General features: G+C 45.8%; 2 protein-coding genes across 12 annotated transcripts in view; one reads left to right on the top strand and one right to left on the bottom strand.

The window, feature by feature from the left end:
* Positions 1-14,899, bottom strand: part of PNPLA7 (patatin like domain 7, lysophospholipase) — a 439,100-nt gene extending 424,201 nt beyond the window's left edge. For 5 of the 9 annotated variants that reach the window (XR_012155226.1, XM_073314052.1, XM_073314050.1 and 2 more), the window contains exons 1-2: positions 14,276-14,515; positions 10,694-10,728 (exon numbers count right to left, since the gene is read on the bottom strand). Coding sequence is in view for 7 of the 9 variants with exons in the window: in XM_073314052.1 (XP_073170153.1) it covers positions 10,694-10,728; positions 14,276-14,288 (48 nt within the window). In the remaining 2 variants the exon portion in view is untranslated. Of the gene's footprint in view, positions 1-10,693; positions 10,729-14,275; positions 14,517-14,715 lie in introns of those variants that run through there. The other 4 variants (XR_012155225.1, XM_073314044.1, XM_073314045.1 and 1 more) reach the window with 3 other exon arrangements.
* Positions 14,204-16,007, top strand: MRPL41 (mitochondrial ribosomal protein L41). 3 transcript variants are annotated; one of them, XM_073314056.1, is made up of 2 exons: positions 14,204-14,394; positions 15,440-16,007. In XM_073314056.1, exon 2 carries the CDS (start codon positions 15,449-15,451, stop codon positions 15,854-15,856), a length of 408 nt encoding a protein of 135 aa, XP_073170157.1. In that variant the 5' UTR covers positions 14,204-14,394; positions 15,440-15,448; the 3' UTR covers positions 15,857-16,007. The 3 variants fall into 3 exon arrangements, with proteins under 3 accessions (XP_073170157.1, XP_073170156.1, XP_073170158.1); XM_073314055.1 differs by lacking the exon at positions 14,204-14,394 and adding an exon at positions 14,919-15,022; XM_073314057.1 differs by lacking the exon at positions 14,204-14,394 and adding an exon at positions 15,027-15,107.
* Positions 16,008-19,908: the final 3,901 nt, after the last annotated feature.

The following is a 19,908-nucleotide window of genomic DNA, read 5'->3' as shown; positions in this document are numbered from 1 at the left end:
TCCAAGTTACCCGGGAAAGAATTTTCTGTAGTATCTGGCTGATGAATCTTGCCCATATGCTCAGGGTTTAGCTGATCGCCATATTTGGGGTCGGGAAGGAATTTTCCTCCAGGGCAGATTGGAAGGCCCTGGAGGTTTTTCGCCTTCCTCTGTAGCATGGGGCACGGGTCACTTGCTGGAGGATTCTCTGCTCCTTGAGGTCTTCAAACTACAATTTGAGGACTTCAATAGCATAGATATAGGTGTGAGGTCTTTTTTAGGAGTGGTGGGTGAAATTCTGTGGCCTGCATTGTGCAGGAGGTCAGACTAGATGATCATAATGGTCCCTTCTGGCCTAAATATCTATGAATCTATGAAAATTATTATAGGCCCCTCCAAATCCATCACAGTACATATTAGATTGGATACCATTAGTCTTCTTTCCCCAAGATTAGTGCTCATATAACTTATTTTGATTTTATTTTATTTAAAAACCATCATACACTGGAAATTCAGAGGCATCATCTGAGAACAGGTATGGTTAACAATACATTTAACTTACAAAAAGAGTTACTAGAACATTCTAGTTGTTTAAAAAAAGTAAAAGACAAAAAGTACAGACATCTGAAGTTTTCCTACACCACTCTTTATTCCTGGGGGAATTCTGTGCTACTGCACATGTTTAATGAACCAAGCATATTTTTAATTTTTTGTGCAGAAAAAAAGCTTCTGCCAAAATGTGTCTGCAGTTCTGCCTTTTGCCCACCAGAGGGTGCTGTGCCACTACAGCGCAGCAGCAGCTCCCAGCCAGCTAAAGACGAGAAAGAGCCTGCCTTCTTCACAGCACCTGTCAGGCCAGGTCAGGAGACATGGGCTATGGGGAAATAGACAGCGCAGGGTGCTGGAGGGTGGTCAGACACGGGCTCATAAGGGCTAGTGGGGGATGACAGACTGGGGCAGGGGCTGAATGAGAGTGGAGGCATAGGGCCACAGGGGGGAGGGAGGTTCAGGGCCACATAGTGATGGGAGAGGGGGTGCAGAGCTACACAGGGACAGAGGGTGGCGAAGTGGGTTCAGAGACACATAGGGACAGGGGGTGGCTGAATGGGGGCACAGAGCCACATGGGGGCAGGGACACATAGGGATGGGGGAGTGGGTGTCTGAGTGGAGGCAGATGAACACATGTGGACGGGGGTGCAAGGACACATGGGGATACAGGAACACATGGGCCTGACTAAATGGGAGAGGCTAGGGGACAGCCAGGGTCTGCATGGGGATGCTCCCAAACAATCCCTCCCTGCCCCCACAAATTTTTGTTCCATACTTTTCCCACCCATGCCCAACAACCCTCCAAATTCACACCCAGGCTCCTTCCCAGCAATTTACTTCCCTCTCCCTCAGCTTCTCCGTTACCCCTGACTCTCCCAAGCCTTTGCACAGCTTCTGAGGGGTGCGGGAAATACGTTTCTGTACTGTAGTTTAAATGAATTATTACTCAGAGTTCTGTAAAAATATGCCTAGTAAGGAATTTATTTGTCAAAAAACATTTCCTGAATCTTTTTTGTTGTCCGTATTGTTAAAATACCTGTCAACAAGTATGTTTGTAAAATATTGTGTGCAGAATTTTTAATTTTTTGTTGCAAAATTCCCCCAGGAATAACCCTCAGCTTTTCCCTCTTGCCACAACCATATTCTGATTGAAGACAGGAGATCCCACCCAGCTGCCACATAAATGTTTCCTGTTGTGTATCCAAATTACACAGCATGATTCTTGACTGTTTTAGAGAGATACAGATTACAATTTTAACTATTGAGTGGCAATCTATGTTCCATTATAAAGCTTACTTTATTCACTAACTTTTTAGTTGTAGAAGCACATAGTGTTCTTAGATTGTTTTCAGAACTACTTATATGAAAACTCAAAACAAAAATCTGATTTTTCACAAGGGGGGGGATTTTTGTCCATTTACAACTGACCACTCATTCATTTCAGAAGTTTGAAATATACATATGTATGAATTTTTAATGCTTTGCAGTGATTATTTACTTTGTCAGCAATTTCAAATTTTTAAAAATATTTTAATTATTTATTTGCTATAAGTTTAACTGTACAATATACCTGTCAGGAACTTTGTTTGATAAATTTACAATCTGACATTCAGATTCTGCAAAATACAAGCTATTTTAACAAAATTGAAGTTGCATACACCTAACCCTTTTAGTTGTGAAGATAACTTTCAAAATGTGAACTTACAGCAGTTAGTCTAAAACAACTGTTGACTGTGAAGTTTTAGACGTAAAATGTTTTGTCATCTAACTTCAGATAAGTGCTCAATCTGGCCTAAAGAGTATTATGGCTGGCTGTTTGTCACTGTCATGAATTCCACAGTTTTTTGGTTTTTTTTAAGTCAAAAATGGCTCCATTCCACTGCAGAGTTCAGTTAGTTTTCATCTAAAAACAAAATAAATAAATAAAACTTTTTTAAAGAGCTTTCTAGCCTTTATGGTTACAAATCTATTTTCCAAAACTTAATCAAACATAACCAGTGCAGTGTTCTCTCAGTCCCACCAACAAACTGCGCCTCTGCAGGGTGTTCTTTATTTCAAATCTGACAATATGTTCTAAGAGGACAGGAAATCTGTACCGAAGGCAATACAGTTTCGAAATATACAACATGCTTTCTCAAAATAAGACCTAATATTTTAAGAACTGTACCAATATTTTGTATGAATACATTATGTTTCTAAAATGCACTATAACTCTCAATATACTAGAAGCAAATGAGAGCTGTGATTTGAGGGCAGTCAGCTAAAATAGTAACTTTCTGTACCATCACAAAGCCACAATTTTTCCAATTTGTTACCAGAACAAACTAAGCCCTGGTCTACACTAGGACTTTAGGTCGAATTTAGCAGCGTTAAATCGATGTAAACCTGCACCCGTCCACACAATGAAACCCTTTATTTCGACTTAAAGGGCTCTTAAAATCGATTTCCTTACTCCACCCCTGACAAGTGGATTAGCACTTAAATCGACGTTGCCGGCTCGAATTTGGGGTACTGTGGACACAATTCGATGGTATTGGCCTCCGGGAGCTATCCCAGAGTGCTCCATTCTGACCGCTCTGGACAGCACTCTCAACTCAGATGCACTGGCCAGGTAGACAGGAAAAGAACTGCGAACTTTTGAATCTCATTTCCTGTTTGGCCAGCGTGGCAAGCTGCAGGTGACCATGCAGAGCTCATCAGCACAGGTGACCATGATGGAGTCCCAGAATCGCAAAAGAGCTCCAGCATGGACCGAACAGGAGGTACGGGATCTGATCGCTGTTTGGGGAGAGGAATCCGTGCTATCAGAACTCCGTTCCAGTTTTCGAAATGCCAAAACCTTTGTGAAAATCTCCCAGGGCATGAAGGACAGAGGCCATACAGGGACCTGAAGTAGTGCCGCCTGAAACTGAAGGAGCTGAGGCAAGCCTACCAGAAAACCAGAGAGGCGAACAGCCGCTCTGGGTCAGAGCCCCAAACATGCCACTTCTATGATGAGCTGCATGCCATTTTAGGGGGTTCAGCTACCACTACCCCAGCCGTGTTGTTTGACTCCTTCAATGGAGATGGAGGCAATACGGAAGCAGGTTTTGGGGATGAAGAAGATGAGGAGGAGGAGGAGGTTGTAGATAGCTCACAGCAAGCAAGCGGAGAAACCGGTTTTCCCGACAGCCAGGAACTGTTTCTCACCCTAGACCTGGAGCCAGTACCCCCCGAACCCACCCAAGGCTGCCTCCTGGACCCAGCAGGCGGAGAAGGGACCTCTGGTGAGTGTACCTTTTAAAATGCTATACATGGTTTAAAAGCAAGCATGTGAAAGGATTACTTTGCCCTGGCATTTGCGGTTATCCTAGATGTAGTCCTAAAGCCTTTGCAAAAGGTTTCTGGGGAGGGCAGCCTTACTGCGTCCTTCATGGTAGGACACTTTACCACTCCAGGCCAGTAACACGTACTCGGGAATCATTGTAGAACAAAGCATTGCAGTGTATGTTTGCTGGCATTCAAACAACATCCGTTCTTTATCTCTCTGCGTTATCCTCAGGAGAGTGAGATATAATTCATGGTCACCTGGTTGAAATAGAGTGCTTTTCTTCAGGGGACACTCAGAGGAGCCCATTCCTGCTGGGCTGTTTGCCTGTGGCTAAACAGAAATGTTCCCCGCTGTTAGCCACAGGGAGGGGGGAAGGTTGAGGGGGTAGTCACGCGGTAGGAGGAGGCAAAATGCGACCTTGTAACGAAAGCACATGTGCTATGTATGTAATGTTAACGGCAAGGTTTACCCTGAAACCTTGCTTGGGGGGGAGGGATAGCTCAGTGGTTTGAGCATTGGCCTGCTAAACCCAGGGTTGTGAGTTCAATCCCTGAGGGGGCCATTTAGTGATCGGGGGCAAAAATTGGGGATTGGTCCTGCTTTGAGCAGGGGGTTGGACTAGATGACCTCCTGAGGTCCCTTCCAACCCTGATATTCTATGTTATTCTATGAAAGAGTGTAGCCACTGTTTTATAAAATGTGTCTTTTTAAATACCACTGTCTCTTTTTTTTTTCTCCACCAGCTGCATGTGTTTCAATGATCACAGGATCTTCTCCTTCCCAGAGGCTAGTGAAGCTTAGAAAGAAAAAAAACGCACTCATGATGAAATGTTCTCCAAGCTCATGCTGTCCTCCCACACTGACAGAGCACAGACGAATGTGTGGAGGCAAATAATGTCAGAGTGCAGGAAAGCACAAAATGACCGGGAGGAGAGGTGGCGGGCTGACGAGAGTAAGTGGCGGGCTGAAGACAGGGCTGAAGCTCAAATGTGGCGGCAGCGTGATGAGAGGAGGCAGGATTCAATGCTGAGGCTGCTGCAGGACCAAACCAGTATGCTCCAGTGTATGGTTGAGCTGCAGCAAAGGCAGCTGGAGCACAGACTGCCACTGCTGCCCCTCTGGAACCAACCGCCCTCCTCCCCAAGTTCCATAGCCTCCACACCCAGACGCCCAAGAACGCGGTGGGGGGGCCTCCGGCCAACCAGCCACTCCACCACAGAGGATTGCCCAAAAAAAAGAAGGCTGTCATTCAATAAATTTTAAAGTTGTAAACTTTTAAAGTGCTGTGCTTAAAGTGCTGTGTGGCATTTTCCTTCCCTCCTTCACCACCCCTCCTGGGCTACCTTGGTAGTCATCCCCCTATTTGTGTGATGAATGAATAAAGAATGCATGAATGTGAAGCAACAATGACTTTATTGCCTCTGCAAGCGGTGATTGAAGGGAGGAGGGGCGGGTGGTTAGCTTACAGGGAAGTAGAGTGAACCAAGGGGCGGGGGGTTTCATCAACGAGAAACAAACAGAACTTTCACAGCGTAGCCTGGCCAGTCATGAAACTGGTTTTCAAAGCTTCTCTGATGCGTACCGCGCCCTCCTGTGCTCTTCTAACCGCCCTGGTGTCTGGCTGCGCGTAACCAGCAGCCAGGCGATTTGCCTCAACCTCCCACCCCGCCATAAACGTCTCCCCCTTATTCTCACAGATATTGTGGAGCACACAGCAAGCAGTAATAACAGTGGGAATATTGGTTTCGCTGAGGTCTAAGCGAGTCAGTAAACTGCGCCAGCGCGCCTTTAAACGTCCAAATGCACATTCTACCACCATTCTGCACTTGCTCAGCCTGTAGTTGAGCAGCTCCTGACTACTGTCCAGGCTGCCAGGCTTCATGAGCCATGGCATTAAGGGGTAGGCTGGGTCCCCAAGGATACATATAGGCATTCAACATCCCCAACAGTTATTTTCTGGTCTGGGAATAAAGTCCCTTCCTGCAGCTTTTGAAACAGACCAGAGTTCCTGAAGATGCGAGCATCATGCACCTTTCCCGGCCATCCCACGTTGATGTTGGTGAAACGTCCCTTGTGATCCACCAGAGCTTGCAGCACTATCGAAAAGTACCCCTTGCGGTTTATGTACTCGGCGGCTTGGTGCTCCGGTGCCAAGATAGGGATATGGGTTCCGTCTATAGCCCCACCACAGTTAGGGAATCCCATTGCAGCAAAGCCATCCACTATGACCTGCACATTTCCCAGGGTCACTACCCTTGATATCAGCAGATCTTTGATTGCGTGGGCTACTTGCATCACAGCAGCCCCCACAGTAGATTTGCCCACTCCAAACTGATTCCCAACTGACCGGTAGCTGTCTGGCGTTGCAAGCTTCCACAGGGCTATCGCCACTCGCTTCAACTGTGAGGGCTGCTCTCATCTTGGTATTCTTGCGCCTCAGGGCAGGGGAAAGCAAGTCACAACGTTCCATGAAAGTGCCCTTACGCATGCGAAAGTTTTGCAGCCACTGGGAATCGTCCCAGACCTGCAACACTATGCGGTCCCACCAGTCTGTGCTTGTTTCCCGAGCCCAGAATCGGCGTTCCACAGCATGAACCTGCCCCATTAGCACCATGATGCATGCATTGTCAGGGCCCATGCTTTCAGAGAAATCTGTGTCCATGTCCTGATCACTCACGTGACCGCGCTGACGGCGCCTCCTCGCCCGGTATCGCTTTGCCAGGTTCTGGTGCTGCATATACTGCTGGATAATGCGTGTGGTGTTTAATGTGCTCCTAATTGCCAAAGTGAGCTGAGCGGCCTCCATGCTTGCCTTGGTATGGCGTCCGCACAGAAAAAAGGCGCGGAACGATTGTCTGCCGTTGCTCTGACAGAGGGAGGCGCGACTAACCACACGGCTTACAGGGTTGGCTTCAGGGAGCTAAAATCAACAAAGTGGGTGTCTTTACATCAAGGAGTATTTCAGGCAGGACTTCACGGAGGGTTCCAATAAGAAATGGTGCACCTAAGTTATCGTTGTTATTGGAACAAGGAGGTTAGCCTGGCCTCTGATTGATACATGGCTAGATTTACCTCGCTGCACCTTCTCTGTGAGTGACTGCAGTGTGACCTAGAGGAATGAGTCCCCTAGACAGGGGAGGAGGCAAATGAGTACAAAACAAATCTGGTCTATTTCTTGTTTTGACCCACTCCATCTATCTTTTACATCTTTGGCTGGCAGCAGACGGTGCAGAAGGACTGCATGCCATCCACATCTCATGGCTGCTCGGCAGAAGATGGTACAGTACGACTGCTAGCCATCCTCATCTCTTGCCTGCCTGGCAGAAGATGGTACAATACGACTACTAGCAATCCTCATCTCTTGCCTGCCTGGCAGAAGATGGTACAGTACGACTGCTAGCAGTCCGTATCGCCTGCCCGCTCACCATAAGACGGTTCAATAGGACTGACTGCAGGACTAAAGAGAATGACCTGCTCAAGTCACTCCAAATTTAGTCCCTGCGCCCATGTGTGGCCAGGAGCACCTCGGACATGACGATGACGGCTACCAGTTATACTGTACCGTCTGCTGCCACAAGGCAAGGGGTTGCTGCTACTGTGTAGCAATGCTGTACCGCGTCTGCCAGCACCCAGGAGACATAGGGTGACGGTTACCTGAGCGGGCTCCATGCTTGCCGTGGTATGGCGTCTGCACAGGTAACTCAGGAAAAAAGGCACGAAATGATTGTCTGCCCTTGCTTTCACGGAGGGAGGGAGGGAGGGAGGGAACGGGGGCCTGACGATACGTACCCAGAACCACCCGCGACAATGTTTTAGCCCCATCAGGCATTGGGATCTCAACCCAGAATTCCAATGGGCAGCGGAGACTGCGGGAACTGTGGGATAGCTACCCACAGTGCAACGCTCCGGAAGTCGACTCTAGCCTCGGTACTGTGGAAGCGCTCCGCCGAGTTAATGCACTTAATGCACTTAGAGCATTTTCTGTGGGGACACACACACTCGAATATATAAAACCGATTTCTAAAAAACCAACTTCTATAAATTCAACCTTATTCCGTAGTGTAGACATACCCTAATTTTAGATACAATAATTTATACAAGATCCATAGGATATATCACCTCAAAAGGAATTTTGAGGGGGAAAGTTCTATGGCCTGTGTTATATAGGGGATCAGACTATATGATCACAATAGTCCCTTCAGGCACTGGAATCTATGAGTCTATGAACCTCCTACATAAAGTCTGAAAGCCCTTAAAAGTGATGTTAAGGAAATAAGATCATATAATACTTTTAAAAATAATTGCCTAGGAAGACACAATTCAGATTGTTAAGTGCAATTCAAGAAAAGGTGTACCATTATACACAGGCACAGAAAAACTCAAAGATTATGGAAATCACAATTTAAGGTTACGTAAATAATTCTGCACCAATCTTAGCACTCAGTTCCTACACACTGAACATTAAACAGAAAAATTCTAAACTACCAGCTTCCAACCTACTTTGGACTCCTTTTTAAAGTTAGGTTTCTAGTACTAATGATAACCTGAAACATTTTTCAAAATATGAACTGATGCAGTAGGTTACTCCTGATTATAAGAACAGCTCCACTGCTGATCCCAACTGCCAAGGGAAAGTAGTAAAACACTGGTCATTTCAAGAGCTGTTATTAAAAATGCTGCATATAGCAGAAGTAAGTACCAAACTACGGATGAGACGGGACACAATATGCAGATACTGGGTTACGGACAGACCAGTACAGACACACTTACTGGAGCAGTAGCCAGGAACTTGGGTGAAGGATAAGAGAAGTAGAGCCACCCTCAACTCAACAGTCAAGAATGGAAGGGGCAGAGAGAAAGTTTCTTCTTTCCCTCATAACCCATGTGGGACAGGACGGGTTTAAACATACGAGACTCACTAGCCAAAGGCCATATGAAAGATGGAGTCCCCCAACAAGGTCCAGGCCAGCATATTTACAGAAATTCCAGCAGTTGGGGGTTCTGTAGTCCTGAGTTCTCTTCCACCTGCCACCCCTTTCAATATTTCAAATCACCTAACGAGTAGGTGTCTGGTAACTTTTTCAAGCTTTGCTTTAAATTATACATAATTATATTATGGCAGAGGTGGATTAAGATTTTTTGGGGCCTGGACACAAAGAACATTTGGCCCCCCACATATCCCTCACCATGAGGCCCCACCCCCGGCTCCTCCTCTTCCCCTCAAGGCCCCTGCCCAGGCAGGAAACTGTAGCCGTGCCATGGTAAGAGCTGCAGAGAGCCCAGACAACCATGTGGAGCCCCAGACTCTCCACCTACCATGGGCGGCACACGCCAGGGGACAGGGACACATACCGAGGGCTGCTCTCAGGTCACCTGGCCCACTGCCCAGGAGAGGTGGAGGGTCCAAGGCTCCCCACAGCAAGCCAGGCTCTCTGGGGCAGCTCTTACCATGGCCCACCTCTGGCTTCCAGCCTGGCTGGAAGCGGAGCCTCAGGGGAAGAGGAGGAGCAGGGAGTGGGGCCACAGTTCTAGCACTGGTGGCCCTCCCACTTCTACACAGGTTCTGGCACACCTGCAGGGGCCCCCAAATTGGTTCAGGACCCATCCATTAATCCACCACTGATTATCAGAGAAAACAAACAGGTAAAAAATTCTTACAACTGTTAGCTTAATCCTTATGCTGCTATTTTTAATCTTCCTCCTTCCTGTTCATTCAAAGAGTAGTTCCATTCCCAACGTCTTCTCCCACCACAACTTGTGCTCTTTTGTTCCCAATGGGATCTCTTTCGAATGATACTATAGCGACTGGGGAAGAGGGAGTTCGGTTTAGTGGGTAGACTAATCCCTGCTTATTCTTTCCTAGTAGTCTCTTTCCTGTGGGAATTAGTCCAGATGGTTTACTTCCCAGGACAATACCCCTTAGATGTCTGGCAAATATACACAACCTTCTGTTGCCAATAATTACTAAATCATAGCAAGTCATATGGTAATGTGCCCTGAATGTTCTTCGGGGTTCATGCTGTAATAGACTATGGGTCCATCGGGGACTGTAAATCAACAATTCTATCTTGACAACTAATTTTACAACAATTTTACCTTGCTGTTTCTGACGGGGATGCATGTCCCATCTGGGCAGTCACCAGTAAAGAGAGCCTTGTCTTGCTGTTATTACCACCAGCTCCCTCTGAGATTACCAGATATCCTCCTGGCTTGTCAAGTAGATTTGTTTCCATGTTGTTATGCTTTGATTGCTGAAACTGTGATTTAAATAAAGCTGGCATGGCCTACCTTTTTTTCCCCTAGGAATAAGTAATTCCCAACACATAACTGCCTTAAGGCTCTATTAAATCATATATTTTAGTACATCAAGGTATAGCCATAGTAAAAGGCAGCTGTCAAGGGACTCTACCTTTTTCCAGCTCTTCAGTCTGTGGCTGTATTATTGAAATGAATGGGACAACTCACCTGAGCAAAGTTAAGCGCATCCATAAGCATACACAGGATTGGGGCCTGAAAGCTACAGGGCAACCAAAGAAGTGTGGGAGTATATTATATGCAGTTTACGTTGCGTTACTTTGGTAATATCTTAGACTATAATGAAGGCTGGAGGAGATAAGAAATGCAACTGGATGAAGAGGATTAGAAAAATGATAGCAAGCTGGGGCCAATCTTTTAAAGATTTTGGAGGGTGAAAACAAAATATCTTACATGTGGAACAGTTCTTATTTAAAGCCAATATTCTTTAACAAGTTAGCCAGATGTTACTAAACTGGGCAAGTTAAGTTCCAGATACTGGAAACACAATAAGTGCTTGAATAAATCAGAGTATAAATATAAAAATCCAGCATACTGTACCTCAAGGCTGGAGTTGCTGTCCTCATCACCCATGGCTTGGGGCGGGGGGAAGGGGGGGCGGAGGGGAGGAAATAAATGAGAGAAGAAAACCTAGTTAGTAAGTGACATTCATCATTCCCACAGTCAGTCAGTGTTAATAACCATAATGCGAAGTGTTTGAGAACTAATCCTCCAAGCTTCTTTATTTGTCATGACAAGGCAAGTTAATAGAAATATTGCATTTTTCTTCATCTTCCTGAGAGAAAATACAGGAAACAGCAAGTTTCTCAGTGAAGAAATAAACAAGCAGGGTGATGATTTGCTGTTCTAATATTTTAGTACAACAATGATAATTAATGAAGCTCTCTACGTGGCAACCAAGCTGTGTTTATGGGTTTCAATCAAGGGTCTCATATGCAGCCCAAACAGAAAACAACAAGCCAGCACCCCCATCCCACCAAATTAATTAAACCTGCTCAAAGAAAGTCCCAAACATAATATTGAAAATGGCTGCTGGAGCCAGAGAGCCTTCCATGCTAGGGCTCCCACTGTTTCTAATACAAGTGCCACTGAATTGCTATTAGCAACAATGAGATTTGTTTTTAAACATTTGGCCTGTATCTTCACTGAGAAAAAAGATGAGTTTTACTGGTGTTTTGCTAACCCATGTTAAAATCCTAGTGATGGACAAAGTAGTTGTAATTTTAATCTGTGTTAGCTGCTCAAGGTAAACCCTATGGCATTCACCTCGAACAGCTAACTCAGTTTAAAACTGCAACTGCCTTGTCGACCCTAAGATTTTAGTATCGGTTAGCTTAATACAGATTGAAAAATACATTTTTTTGTCTAGAGAAGTCAAGGCTTTGTAATGTACACAAGGCAACAGATCTAAAAGTCATCCCTCCTGCGATCTTAATGTATTTACCCACTACTTCCAAACTGAAAACCCAGCCCAAGCCTTCTCTTCAAGCCTGACTACCACTATGCTTACCTCACCAGAGCATAAGGCTATGCTTAGGTTTCATTTTTTGCTCCAAAACCTACAGTGCAGCGTGTGCTCTCTCAGTCCCTGAGGGCTATATCCACTTTCCTTATACCTTATACCCAGGTGGGCGTAACAAGCTAATTGTACCATTGAGTCAGCAAAACAAACACCATTTTCCAGCAAGGTCCCCACTTTTAACATGATGCAGTTTTCAGGCAAAGACCATCAGCTGTTACAGGCGTCTTTTCCCTTATACTTTCATAGCCATATCGTTACCACTTGTAGAACCATTAGAAAACCCAGACCTGACACAGTACTTAACACAATTCAAAGCATAGACCTGAACTGCAGATCAGTAGCCAGGTCAACCTAGGAAGTTCTAATACACAGCGTCACCATATCCTACATAATGCCTTTATGCAAACAGTTTGAGTTTTCTGGGGAACAATACTATAAAGTACTACATATGTGCCAAAAATACTGCTTCTGCGATGAACATTAGCTTGTCTTATCCCATTGCATGGTGTTTGCTTTTTTTAAGCACAGTTCATAATTACCCAATCAGTAATTAAATGAAACTAACACTATGTCTACACTACAGACCTTACAGCAGCACAGCTGTACTGCTGCAGCTGAACCACTGTAAGGTCTCCTATGTAGCCACTCTATGCCAGCAGCAGAGAGCTCTCCCGTCAGCATAATTAAACCACCCCCAATGACCAGAGATAGCTATGTCGGCAGGAGATGGTCTCCTGCCGACATAATGCTGTCCAGACCGGCATTTTTGTTGGTAAAACTTATGTCAGAGGTGAGTTTTTTTCACACCCACGAATGACAAAATTGTAGACATAGCCTAACATTCTTCCCAAAGCCTTAAAAAACAGCAGCCCTATTTTGTACCCCAACAAATTATCTTCCTGAAAGACTGAGTTTAAGGTAACAGTGGCTAATCCAATGAGTCACGCAATTAGTCAATTTCCTCTGCTGTCAACCTTTTACACAGCAACAGGGAAGACAAATTCATTAAAAATGAAACAAAACAAAAAATAAAACCACAGAAACTGGAATGGGGACTCAAAGGCAGCAACAAGTGCCTTAAACTAAATTTCTTATATCTCTTTTAAACAGAATAGATTTCAAGCTGACACTGTCCCTTTTAGTCACTATTTACAGAAAAAGTTTTAATTAAATATTTTTTGAGGGACATTTTTAAAGTATTTCAGCATTTCTAGTAAATAATTCCATATTCCACAATGAAAAAGTAAAATATTTAAAAGTATAACAGATTTTATTTTGAGTCTTATGAATCTTAGTTTTTCTGCTCAAATTATGAAAAACAACATTATTTTCTGTCAATATTTTTATTTATATAAATTTGTACACTAACTACACAGAGATCTAATGAAACTCAATTTTAAAAAACTGGGGAAAAAACCACAATATTCACCCTATCATGCATGTCTTATTATTTAAATATGAAGAAACATCCCCTGTAAGTATAATGGATGTAAAGGATTTTCTATTAGCTTAAATGTGAATTCCATTAATCTGTACACTTTACCTCCTGTACTAAAATGTAGTGCATTCTTGCCACCTCATTATGCTTTTATTTGATTTTGACAGACTACACAATGTTACATTCATTAGTACACTATGAAGTATCCTAAGTTATACACTAAACCAGGGATTTTCAACCTATGGTCTCTGGGGTCCAGAGACGATGACTAAGGTTTCCAAAGGGGTCCGCACAATCATGTAAAATTTGTTAGGGGTCCACAAATGAAAAAAGGTTGAAAACCACTATAGTAAACTATAGCTGTCAAAATGAAGGACATTTTGTGATGCAGCATCTTTGTGTTTTTTGTTTATTCACTTAAAAGGCTAGTCAGTTTTACTTTTAAAAAATCATTTTTCTTTAATTATTAACATCAAAAAGGGTAGATAAGTAGATTTTTGTGCCTGGGCTGGTACACTTACATGACAATTTTGCAAGGCTTGGGGGGATGGGGGGGAGGAAACTGATTCACAATATTCTTTGACATTTTGTTTATGTTTTTTCCTGTCTATTTAGACCCTGCTCTTCTAAAGGCTTAAATTTTTGCATTATGAGTAGTCACACTGAAGGACTACTGCAGTACAATCAATGGGAATATTCACTATATGTAAAATTAAGCAAGCAGGTAAATCTCTGTGCAATTGGGGCTTTAGATTGAGAACTCTCTAAGGTGAAGACTCCATCTCCTTTGTGTTTGTACAGCACTGAGCACAATGCTCAATGCTTTTTAATGGCTACTGCAATATAAATAAATAACAATAATAAATAGAGACACAAAGCGGATGTGGTAATGTCTTTTATTGGACCCACTTCTGTTGGTGGGCAAGATAAGCTTTTAAGCTTACAAAGAGATCTTCTTCAGGTCTGAGAAAGGCACTCAAACACACCGAGTACCTTTCCCAGACGCGACGCAGAGCTCTGCGTCAGCGCAAAAGTTTGTCTCTCACACCAACAGAAGTGGGTCCAATAAAAGGTGTTACCCCACCCACCTTGTCTCTCTACAGCCCTGGGACCAACACAGCGAAAACCACGCTGCAAACAGCAATGATAATTCTCACCCTACCCCAGCCAAGCATTGGGGCAGGTTAGCGTCGTGCTGCCCCGGGATACCCAGCGCTCACTGCAATAACCCCGCATCCAAGAGGGGACGCGCCGCGCGAGAGCGGACTCTGCAGAAGCGCCGTGAGTAAACGGGGGCCCATCGCCTCCCCGTGCCGCTGCCCGTCACTGCTCCGGCCACGGCCAGATGGGGCCCAAGCCTCCAGCGAGGCCCCAGAGCAGCCAGGGGCTGGGAGAGGCTCCAAACCGCTGCCTTGAGGCGCCCAGCGCCGCCGGCAGCACCCAGCTCCGCGGTGACCTCGCGTGCGGGGGAATCTCAGCAGAGGCGGGGCCGGTGGGGGGCGGGGCCGGGCCGGGCCGGGCCGAGGCGGCGGGGACGGGACGCTCGCGGTCCAGCCCCTGGGGCAGCGGGGCCGGGAGCGCCCAGGAGGCGGGGTGACTCACCGAGGGGCTCCCGGCGCCGTTAAAGCGTCTCTTCTCGACAGGAGACGGGGGGGGGGCTGCAAAGGAGGTCAGGGGTTAAAAGTCAGGGCAGAGGGCAGAGGTCACTCAAGAAACGGGACCGTGCTTCCCGCGCCGCTTCCGCCAGCAAAAGACGCCGTGTGCGCACGCGCGACGCGATGACGTTTCCGTCCTCGCGCCGGCCCGACTCTCCGCGCTGATTGGCCAGAGCCTTGACACGTGCCGTCACGGCGGCCGCGCAGTTGCGCCGCGGGCGAGCGTCGAGCGGCTGAGGGGGAGCGCGGCGCCGGTGAGGCGGGACGTGGGAGAGTCTCTCGCCAGAGGCGCCGTCGGTGGCGCGGGGCCGGGTGCCAGGGGCCGCGCCGGAGAGACGGGTCAGGCCACCCCCTCGTCCCGGCGGCCTGTCCAGAGGGACCCGCGGCGGCCCCACCCGCCCGTGGCTCGGGGGCCCCAGGCCGGCTGCGCCTGCCGGGCACGGCGGGCTGGTCCCCACCCGCGCGGGCAGCCGGCTGCTGAGGCGCTACGGCTGGGAGGGAAGCGGCGAGGGCTGGGGCCCGCTCGGAGCAGCGGCGCGGGCTGTGTGCAGCGGGAGTTCCCGGGCTCTTCTCTACCCCAGCGAAGCGCAGGCCAGAGTCCTACCCACGCGCCGTGCGAGGAACAGCCGCTCGCGCTCTCTTCTTACGCCGCCTTTTGTTCCCTCTTGCAGACATTCAGCATGGGGTTGCTTACCAACCTCGCTCGAGGCCTGGTCCGAGGTGCAGACAGAATGGCTGAATTTACCAGCAAACGTGGACCCAGAAGCCATAACAAAGGCAGAGGAGCCAGGAAATTGGGTTATGTCACCTTAGGTGGGAAATTTATCAAAATTAAGGAAATGGTCCCTGAATTTGTGGTTCCGGATTTGACAGGGTTTAAGCTCAAACCATATGTTTCCTATAAGACTCCTAAAGGGACAGAACCACCACTGACGGCCAAACAGCTTTTCATGGAAGTTGTTGCCCCACAGATTGAGAAGGATATTAAAGAAGGAACTTTTGACCCCAATAACCTTGAGAAATATGGATATGAACCTACTCAAGAAGGCAAGCTCTTCCAGTTGTTTCCCAAGAACTATGTGCGTTAAGAAGCAAAGAATATTATAGCTTTCCCTTGAAAGTTTCTGCAGCAACTAATCCATAGGAAATTTTTTTAAAATGTTGAATATGGAGATTTCAGCTAGAGAGGGAAACACATCCTGCCCTTTTTCAGTACCTATTAAAAGAAAATCCTACTGACTTGTCGTGTGTAACTTTTAGATATCTCAAACATTTTTAAAAAGTAACCAGATTTGTAATTCAGAAATGGAGGAGGGCAGAGCGTTGAATATAACCAGCTATTGCCTGGGCCGTACCTGTGTCTTTTCATGTTGTGGCCTGGGATCAAAAGCAGCAGATGCTGTCATAGAACCATAGAAGATTAGAGTTGGAAGAGACCTCAAGAGGTCATCTAGTCCAGTCCCCTCCTCAAAGCAGGAACAACACCAACTAAATCATCTCAGCCAAGGCCTTAAAAACCACCTCCCTAGGTAACCCATTCCAGTGTTTCACCACCCTCCTAGTGAAATAGTGTTTCCCAGTATCCAACCTAGACCTCCCCCAGTGCAACTTGTAAACCATTGCTTCTTGTTCTATCATCACTGATAACCGCCTAGCTCCATCCTCTTTAGAACCCCCCTTCAGGTAATTGAAGGCTGCTATCAAATCCCCCCTCACTCTTCTCTTCTGCAGACTGAACAATCCCAGTTCCCTCAGCCGCTCCTCATAAGTCATGTGCCCCAGCCCCCTAATCATTGTTGTTGCCCTCTGCTGGACTTTCTCCACGTCCCTTCTGTAGTGGGGGGACCAAAACTGGACACAATACACCAGTGCCAAATAGAGGGGAATAATCACTTCCCTTAATCTGCTAGCAATGCTCCTAATACAGCCTAATATACCATTGACCTTGGCAACCAGGGCACACTGCTGACTAATATCCAGCTTCTTGTCCACTATAATCCCCAGGTCCTTTTCAGCAGAACTGTTACTTAGCCAGTCGGTCCCCAGCCTGTAGCCGTGCATGGGATTCTTCCTTCCTAAGTACAGAACTCTGCCCTTGCGCTTCTTGAACCTCATCAGGTTTCTTTTGGCCCAATCCTTCAATTTGTCTAGGTCACTCTGGACCTTATTCTCCATCATATCTACCTCTCCCCTCCAGCTTAGTGTCATCTGCAAACTTGCTGAGGGTGCAATTAATCCCATCATCCAGATCATTAATAAAGATGTTGAACAAAACCGACCTCTGGGGCACTCAGCTTGATACTGGCTGCAAACTAGACATCGAGCTGTTGATCACTACCCATTGAGCCCAACAATCTAGCCAGCTTTCTATCCACCTTATTGTCCATCCATCCAGTCAGCCATCTGCTTCCATTGTTCCCTGATTGTTCCATTAGATGAGACAGGGATACAAGCGCTCATCCTTCAGGGTATTAAGCCAACCACTAAGTACCTGGGGCAATTTCCATCTTCCTGCTCTTAGGTGACCAAATATCAATCCTATATACAATAGATTATAATAAATGGAGTATTGCACAAGAGCAAGGGGAAATTTCCAAAAAGAACGATAGGAACCCTTGGCCTAAGCTATAAGCTGTCTCAAAGGGTGGGGACTGTCCTGTTGAAACCTAAACATGTAACCAGTCTGAGGCTAGTCCCAGTTTTAAGGCAACTTTCTTTGGATGCAAACAATATCCCTAGTATTTATGTACAACTGAGGCCTGCTCCTGAGTCAGGCAACTGAATGTCAGAGCATTGCACTTTTTAAAGCTCTTGTGTAAGGAAATCAAATTAACTTTGTCCTTATCTCACACAACCACTACCAGCAGCTGTGCATCTTCCAACTTATCTAAGCTAGCAGTACTTGTATCTTAAAAATTTTAAAAATTGATTTAATATTAAAGTACCTTTATTTTTCATCAACTCCTTTTACTGGAGATACAAAAGGCATCTCCATGTGTAAATAGGGCATATAAAATGACATGAGCAGGAGTAATAAATCAAGATGTTTCATTGTTTAATGGACAAAGTGTTAGAAAGCAGGAATTCCTGGTTCTGCTCAAGGTCCCACAGCAAGTTTGCTATAAACAATTAATCTTTTCTCCAGTTTTACAGCTGGGGAACCTTACACTCCCAATGTCTAGCTGTGGTTTGTTTGTACAAGGCTTTGCAAATGTAAAATATTGATTCTTAAGCATGAGGATGTAATTCCTATGTCCTCTTGTTCGGAGAAGAATGGCCACTTTAATGTACTCTTTGCCAGCATCTCACTTATGATGAAAACTGGGTGCCTGAGCTTTTGTTTCTAATTTTAAAAAAGCAAAGGAGCTTGAGGAAGGTGGGGAGGAGGTGGGAGCAGTTAACTAATGCCCACTGCAGCAGGTTCTAGTCCAATCTTTTTCAGAGGGCATCTGGTTTTTCTAGATCTGAGATACATTTTTCCATCAACTACCTATTTTAACTTCATGAAAATGGTGGGATTTTACTCTGCTGAAATTAGTTGTTTATTGTTGCATGAAAATGAATAGTCACTGAGCAAGGGAAAGATAGAATGACTATAGCCTGATAGGTTAGATGCTCACCGAGGTTTTGGGAGATCCAACTTTAAGTCCCTGCACCAGTGACTTTATTTATAAAAAGCAGAACAGCTTCCACAGGAGAGATTGAGAAAGCCCAATACCAGAGTATCCCATAGGTGCAAAGTGGGACACCTACATTCAAATTTCTTCTCCACATCAGGCGGAGAGGAACAGAACCCAGGTGAGTACCCTGAATCCAGTGGTTCCCAAACTTTTTACTAAAGTGATCCACCATCTGCATTGTGGCTTTTTGGGGGACCCACTATTACTACTACTCCCCCTCTCCTCAGTCCTCTAGTCCTGTCCCTCGTGCTCAGTCCTGCAGCCATTTGGCCCCCAAACCTCCTGCTTGGCTCTCCTTTGCTCTTGCTCTCCCTGCAGCCCTGGTCAGCTCCTCTACCCTCACAGCTAGACTGCAATTGCTTCCAGGCTGCTGACTCTGGCCATTTCTTTTGTGTGACTAGTAGTACCCAGGTCCCTCTTCCCAGCCCACTGCCTAAAGCAGAATCTAGGCAGCAGCACAGAGGAAGTGCTTTGAGCCAAATAGCAGAGTCAGTAGCCTGTTCCACATGTTCCTCTGAGGCTTTCCTTCATGCTGCTGCCCATTAGAAAGGTGGGGAACATCTCTGGGGCACCACTTTGACCCCACAGCCCACTGTTAGTTCAAGACCCAGCATTGGGGAAACACTGCAACCAGTGGGCTAAAGGTTATAATGGGGGGAGTCCTGCCCTGGCCATTTATGAATCTAGTACACCTTTGCATGTCAAAATGCCCAAAATTGAAATGAGAAAGTTCAGGTCAAAATGAAACCTTTTGTTCTGACCCTACTTGGAATTTTTGATTCAGCAAAAGTTTTGAAACAGTTTGGGGTTCAACCTGAAACAATGTTTTCAGAATAGCCAGTAACAAAAAAATCCAGTCACCCACCTCCACTCAGGAGTTCTTAAGCACAAGGGACCTAGGAAATGCATGTTCTCTAGAAAGAAAAGGAGTACTAGTGGCACCTTAGAGACTAACCAATTTATTTGAGCATTAGTCTCTAAGGTGCCACTAGTACTCCTTTTCTTTTTGCGAATACAGACTAACATGGCTGCTACTCTGAAACATGTTATCTAGAATGGTTTTTCAGCTCAGCTATCCTGGGATAAGCCTGAAATGGTTGAACATATGTTACGGATTCATCATGTGGTTTTTGTAAGACCTAAAAATACAAAGCCCTTTCCAGTCTAGCAAATTACCTAGATATGAGCACATTCTGTGAACACTAGCAAAACTTCACTAGCTCCAAATGTGCTACAAACTCTTAAAAATCACTGACATGCCAATGAAAAAGTATTAAAGTCCTTTCAAATTAGATTAAGGACAAAATCCTAGCCTTACAAGAATAGTGTCATTAGATTTAACTGATAATATTCAGTGCACTAAGGACAGTAGGAATTCAGACCAGGCTGCAGCTCTTGGAAGATAAAAGCCATCACAGGCTATACAGCAACTTAAGGATGAGGAGGGCATATTGGGCAAA

The sequence above is a fragment of the Lepidochelys kempii genome, chromosome 16 (genome assembly GCF_965140265.1).
Source record: "Lepidochelys kempii isolate rLepKem1 chromosome 16, rLepKem1.hap2, whole genome shotgun sequence".
NCBI classification, from domain to species: Eukaryota; Metazoa; Chordata; order Testudines; family Cheloniidae; genus Lepidochelys; species Lepidochelys kempii.
This window is presented reverse-complemented; position numbering and strand designations above follow the sequence as displayed.